The following is a 7082-nucleotide window of genomic DNA, read 5'->3' as shown; positions in this document are numbered from 1 at the left end:
TATTTATTTATTTATTTATTATATATGTTAGTCAACAAACAGTATGTCATTCATTTTTGATGCAGTGTTCCAAGATTTATTGTTTACATATAACACCCAGTGCTCCATACAATATGAAACCTCCTTAATACCCCATCACTATGCCAATGCATCCCCCAACCCATTCCCCTCTAAAACCCTTGGTTTGTTTCTCAAAGTCCACAGTCTCTCATGGTTTGACTCCCCCTCGGAGTCAAACTAATGTCCTCCATGCTACTAATGTCCTCCATGCTATTCCTTATGTTCCTCAAGTAAGTGAAACCATATGATAATTGACTTTCTCTACTTTACTAATTTCACTCAGGAAGAGAAGTTTTTAAAGACACTAAGTACTTAAGAAATAAAGATTGTCAGGAGGAATGAAATTAGGTCAAGTATACTGTTTTCAAAACAACTGTGTAAAACAAAATTCAATGAGAATCTAAAACTAATGTATGTGAAGACATAAAATAATAATTCAGTGCTGTCAAGATGGGTCACTAATTCCAGATTAAATGTCCAAAGACTTGGAATAAAATAATATGAATGAGTGATCTTTACAACTGGGGAGTAAGCACTAAGTGATTATTTTTTCTGACATAAAGATATGCAGATTGAAATATGCTTATGAAGATAAAGGCAATCTTCAGTCAAATGTAAAGAAGAGATGATGGTCAAATATGATGCAACTTTTAGAAATGGATCTCATCACAAAGAGACAAAGACCCATGGGGAATGACAGAGATGCAAAAACAATTGGGTAATACATATAGAGGTGATTTATTAGCAATGTACAAAGTATCATTTATTTTCATTTTTGTTTATTGCAAGGACTGCTAAGTAAAAAAATATTAGTGACAGCTCAGTATTTCAGAATGGATAATATCAAAAAAGCAATATAAAGAATACCATATACGGAGTGACAGATCTGAGCCCATACCACTAATAATACAATTCAACACATATATGTCAATACATATACACTAGAACACAATGAAAACAACGAAATTGGTAAAACAAATAGAAACCCCTCTTCTGATTCCTTGTTTGAAAGAATCCAATCAAAAGCAGGAATAAACCACTGACTCCACTGTACAAATGCAATGACATGGTAGAGACAATGTACTGTACAGAAAAAAATGAAAAGCTAATCCACAAATATATTCAGCTCCCTTAGTAATGAAATCATTTCAAAGCAAAGCTCCTTCATATAGTTTTCATTGTTAGATAATTGTTTTCACATGAGTACCCAGAGGAACAGGGGATGCTGTGAAAAAGTATGCCTCATGAATTACTGTCACAGGGCCCTATCTGCAAGAAATAAATTGGTCTAGGTTTTTCTTATCAGTATGGAAACAGAGTCCAATATGTCCCATTTTAAAGGCAAAAAAGAAATGCCCTGACTTCACTGGACATCCCTCCATACCTAATATTCTTATTCTGTTTAATTGCAAAACTCAGTGGTTATGTTCTATTTTTATTGGAAATACTTTATGCCTCCCATCCCTTCACTTCATTGTCACCAGTCACCCATGTGTTGCTGAGCTCACTATTCACTTCTTTCTTTAACATCATCAAAGGATTCATTCATCAGCTCATCAGCCAAGCAATTGAGCATAGAGATCCCCAGGTTCTGGGCAAGGCTGGAGGCTGTCAGGCGACCTCAGGTAAATGCATCAGGCTTGGATTTTGTCTAACCCTTGCCTTCAGGACCTGCTGGGCTCTGGGACTCACCTGAATGGCAGCTCTGAAGGAGGGGTCTCTATGTGGTGGTCTGAATTCCTCCTGGGTGGGGATGATGGTGACTAAACTCTGTCCCCTCACAAGACAGCAGGAAGGAGGCTGGCATCAGTCTTCCAGCCAAGCTTAGGATTCCAGAGACAACAATCTTGTCCCATCCAGCCCAAGGGGGCACAGGCAGAGTATCTCCTGCTACACAGGAGATATTTAGAGCTTCCTCTGTCTGTTCATGAGGCATTTTTCCTTCCTGCTCCTCCAACCTCTAAGCACACGAGTTTCCTATGGGACACTGGTGTGGACATGAAGGAAAATTTTCCTGGAGATTGTGTGTTCCTTACAGACTAGGTTATAACCAAGTGAATCCAGAGCTCTTCCTCAGGAGCTCTGTTGCTCCCAGAGCACAGACCTTTTAGCACCTTATCCCAACCCTGACTTCAACTTTTCCACAAAGTCTAGGACTGAGCAATGTGTATTGATTAGATCCCTTGGATCTCCGAAATGTTGACTTGTGTTGGACACACAGCTCTGCGGTCTATAGACTATCACTGTTCGCCTTTCCAGTGAGGAGAACTAAACTGTTTTGATATAAACCTTGAGCAAGGTATGCCTGGGTGGCTCAGTCCATTGGGCATCTGCCTTCAGCTCAGGTCATGATCCTGGGATACTGGGATTGAGTCCCATATCAGGCTCCTTCCTAGTGGGGAGCCTGTTTCCCTCTGCATGTCACTCCCCCTGCTTGTGCATGCTCTTTCTCTCTCTCCCTCTGACAAATAAATAAATAAAGAAAATCTTAAACAAACAAACAAACAAGCAAACAAACATCTTGAGCAAGACATACCTCAGCTCCATGACACATTTGCCAAATGATTAGGAATTTCATACTTGTAAATTTAGTTATTTGGTCCCTTACTTTGAAACATTTGTTAATTATAAGAATTATAAGAAATAAATTTAGATTTTTTGCACTTTTTTATGATTTTGGAATAAAAATAATAAGCCCATCTGTCCCCGTAGCTTCCAGAATGAACCAAGTCTTGCAAACATTTTTTTTTTAGCCCAAGGAGAACCATTTCAGAGTTTTGACCCCTTGAATTGTCAGACCATAAATGTGTTTTAAACACTAATGTACTCATTTTACATTGTCATTAGGAACTGAATAAAAACACTTACCCAATAAATTTTTTTTATATTACAAATGTATTTATTTTGAAGAGACTAATCCTTCAAAAATTTTATGCATGGGTATGGAAAAAGATCCATTTTCTACAAATATTTACTGAATATAAAACACATACAGAAAAGTTTACAATTGCAATTGTACAGCTCATCGATGTATCCAAAGGAATCACCCATGTATATAACACCTGGATAAAGTCATAAAAGATCAGCAGCTCTCCAGAAGATCCAAGGTGTCTCATCTTTCTTCCTCCCAAATTCAACCATTACTTAGATTTCTAAAATGAGAGATTAGTGTATACCTATGTACTTAAATGGGCACATGTCATGTGCATTTGTTTGTTTCCTGCATATGACTTTTTTAAAAATAATTTTTTATTTATTTTCAGCATAACAGTATTCATTGTTTTTGTACCACACCCAGTGCTCCATGCAATCCATGCCCTCTCTTATACCCACCACCTGGTTCCCCCACACTCCCCCCCCACCTCTTCAAACCCTTCAGATTATTTTTCAGAGACCATAGTCTCTCATTGTTCACCTCCCCTTCCAATTTTCCCCAACTGCCTTCTCCTAACTCCCCATGTCCTCCATGCTATTTGTTATGCTCCACAAATAAGTGAAACCATATGATAATTGACTCTCTCTGCTTCACTTATTTCACTCAGCTTAATCTCTTCCAGTCCCGTCCATGTTGCTACAAAAGTTGGGTATTCATCCTTTCTGATGGAGGCATAATACTCCATAGTGTATATGGACCACATCTTCCTTATCCATTCATCTGTTGAAGGGCATCTTGGTTCTTTCCACAGTTTGGAAACTGTGGCCATTCCTGCAGATGACTTTGATGTGGGTTAGCTCTTCACTGGATAGCTAGGTTGCAAAAGGACACATTGCAAAAAGTGGAAATAGGGGCTCCAAATCTACTAAAGGCTCAGTCAGCTCTGGCTTTAGCTGTAGTCCATTGGTGAAAGAAGGCCAAGTCAACCAGATTTAAGGAGGGTGAATTGAACTTTACCCAATAGTGGCAAGAGTGGAAAATAAAATCCCCTCACCTTTATTCCATCAAAAAGATCACAGATGTATTAAGTAAAACTCTTTTAACTGTAATAACAGAAAAATAAATTATTCTTAAGCTTGGATAGATTTCTACCCACACTCAACAGTGGAAAGAACACTCATTTTTCAAGGCTTGGTATACCGCCCCACTCTCTGGGAACATACAGCTTTTATTCTTCCATCAAAAATCATGAATTTCACTTCACATTAATTGCATTAAAACATTTTTCATACCCAGCAACATACTTGAGATTTATATTAAATTCAATTCTGTCTGACATAGTAAACAAGTTGAGAAAGGAACGATATTTTATTCATAATTATTCCCAAGTCACTATAACTGTCTATTTTATTAGCTCTTAATAAATAATTGTTGAGTAGTTGATGTTAAATTACAACATGAATTAAACATGGGGTTAAATATTCAACAAAAGAAGCTCTATGATGGGTAGAATTAGTTGAATATTTATTTTAGCAGTATGTATTTTTGTATTTCTTATTCTACTTATTGTAGAAAAATTGGAAACTATGAACAAAGGAAAAAGAGACAAAAATTCATAATTTCATGACTCAGATAATCACAACAAATTGTGATTGATGAATTGTTTGAACTCCCTATTTTTAAAAAATATTTTATTTATTTATTTGACAAACAGAGATCACAAGTAGGAGAGGGGTGGGGGAGCAGGCTCCCCACTGAGTAGAGAGCCCAATTGAGGGCTCGATGCCAGGACCCTGAGATCATGACCTGAGCCGAAGGCAGAGGCTGAGCCCACTGAGCCACCTGGGCACCCTAGCGCACACACTTTTATGTAAGGATTTTTATACTCAAAATAATGTATTTGAGATTCCTCCTTGTCACCGCATGTGTTGGTAATGTGTTTCTGTTCCTCGCTGAGTAATATAACATTTAGTGAATATTCTAGTATGTTTTTATTTCAGCATAACAGTATTCATCATTTTTGCACCACACCCAGTGCTCCATGCAATCCGTGCCCTCTCTAATACCCATCACCTGGTTCCCCCAACCTTCCATTCCCGCCCCTTCAAAACCCTCAGATTGTTTTTCAGAGTCCATAATCTCTCATGGTTCACCTCCCCTTCCAATTTCCCCCAACTGCCTTCTCCTAACTCCCCATGTCCTCCATGCTATTTGTTATGCTCCACAAATAAGTGAAACCATATGATAATTGACTCTCTCTGCTTCACTTATTTCACTCAGCATAATCTCTTCCAGTCCTGTCCATGTTGCTACAAAAGTTGGGGATTCATCCTTTCTGATGGAGGCATAATACTCCATAGTGTATATGGACCACATCTTATCCATTTGTCCGTTGAAAGGCATCTTGGTTCTTTCCACAGTTTGGCGACTGTGGCCATTGCTGCTATAAACATTGGGGTACAGATGGCCCTTCTTTCACTCCATCTGTATCTTTGGGGTAAATACCCAGTAGTGCAATGGCAGGGTCATAGAGAAGCTCTATTTTTAAATTCTTAAGGAATCTCCACACTGTTCTCCAAAGTGGCTGCACCAACTTGCATTCCCACCAACAGTATAAGAGGGTTCGCCTTTCTCCACATCCCCTCCAACACATGTTGTTTCCTGTCTTGCTAATTTTGCCCATTCTAACTGGTGTAAGGTGGTATCTCAATGTGGTTTTAATGTGAATCTCCCTGATGGCTAGTGATGATGAACATTTTTTCATGTGTCTGATAGCCATTTGTATGTCTTCACTGGAGAAGTGTCTGTTCATATCCTCTGCCCATTTTTTGATATGATTATCTGTTTTGTGTGTGTTGAGTTTGGGGAGTTCTTTATAGACCCTGGATATCAACCTTTTGTCTGTACTGTCATTTGCAAATATCTTCTCCCATTCTGTGGGTTGCCTCTTTGTTTTCTTGACTGTTTCCTTTGTTGTGTTTTGCTCAGGAAACTAAGCTTAAGCAATCTCAGGAACTTGTTCTTTCCTATGACAGCTGGCCATGTAGAGTCACAAAGAATGTTTTCAGAGCCCTCTTTACATCTTTGTTCCTCAGGCTATAGATGAAGGGGTTCAGCATGGGTGTAACCACCGTGTACATCACCGAGGCCACTGCACTTGCATGGGACCTCTGGGTAGCAGCAGAGCTAAGGTACACACCAAACATTGTACAATAAAATAAGGAGACAACAGAAAGGTGAGATGCACAGGTGGAAAATGCTTTATACTTGCCCTGAGCTGATGATATTCCACATATGGAGGAAACAATCTTAAAATAAGAGTAAAGGATCCCAGAAAAAGGGCCACCACCCAGCAGGACAGCTGCAGAATACATCACCATGTTATTGAGAAAGGTGTCAGAGCAGGCAAGTTGGATCATCTGATTGAGTTCACAGAAATAGTGGGGGATTTCCACCTCTGTACAGAAGGACAGCCGCAAAACCATTAAGCTTTGTAGCAGGGAATGCAGTATACATATGGTCCAGCATATCAGAACCAGAAGTCCACAAAGCTGAGGGTTCATGATGATCATGTAGTGTAGAGGGTGACAGATGGCCACAAAGCGATCATAGGCCATCACGGCCAGGAGAAAGACATCCAATACAGCAAAGAGTACGAAAAAATAAATCTGTGTGACACAGCATGCATAAGTTATGACTTTACTTTCTGTCTGTATATTCATCAGCATCTTAGGGACAGTGGTGGAAGTGGAAAAGATGTCTACAAAGGACAGGTTGGCCAGGAAGAAGTACATGGGGGTGTGGAGGTGGGAGTCAGAGCGGACAGCCAGAATGATGAGCAGGTTTCCAACCACAGTGATCAGGTACATGGAGAGGAAAAGCCCAAATATGAGGGGCTGCAGTTCTGGTTCCTCTGAAAATCCCAGAAGAAGAAACTCTGAAATTCGTGTATCATTGCTGGGTTTCATGTGGTGGAGGTGACTTCATGGACAGAGGCAATAGCATGATTAATTTTCATATGCTCACAGACTTAAAATGCTACCTTTAAAATTTGTAGTCTAATTCATTTTAATTAGACTAATTCTAATTCATAAATAATTTTGTAGTCTGTATTCATTTTAATATTTTGCACATGGATAGGGTCCCA

The 7082-nt window shown here is 39.2% G+C and overlaps 1 protein-coding gene across 1 annotated transcript; it reads right to left on the bottom strand.

Annotated features, from left to right (window-relative positions):
* Positions 1-5961: 5961 nt before the first annotated feature.
* LOC116874036 (olfactory receptor 7A10-like) lies at positions 5962-6804 on the bottom strand. Its single transcript, XM_032868468.1, has 2 exons — positions 6456-6804; positions 5962-6170 (listed from the first exon to the last, which is right to left on the bottom strand). Exons 1-2 carry the CDS (start codon positions 6802-6804, stop codon positions 5962-5964), a joined length of 558 nt encoding a protein of 185 aa, XP_032724359.1.
* Between the last annotated feature and the right edge of the window lie 278 nt (positions 6805-7082).

This window comes from Lontra canadensis, unplaced genomic scaffold, assembly GCF_010015895.1.
Source record: "Lontra canadensis isolate GAN:19392208 unplaced genomic scaffold, GSC_riverotter_1.0 scaffold35, whole genome shotgun sequence".
Lineage (NCBI taxonomy): Eukaryota > Metazoa > Chordata > Mammalia > Carnivora > Mustelidae > Lontra > Lontra canadensis.
This window is presented reverse-complemented; position numbering and strand designations above follow the sequence as displayed.

What these genes read in the sequence shown, in the direction of transcription:
- LOC116874036 (XM_032868468.1), bottom strand. Translation starts at nt 6,804, where the DNA reads ATGTACCTGATCACTGTGGTTGGAAACCTGCTCATCATTCTGGCTGTC. An exon ending in TCTGGTTCTGATATGCTGGA is followed by an intron (nt 6,171 to 6,455) that starts CCATATGTATAC and finishes GTGCATCTCACC; the next exon opens with TTTCTGTTGTCTCCTTATTT.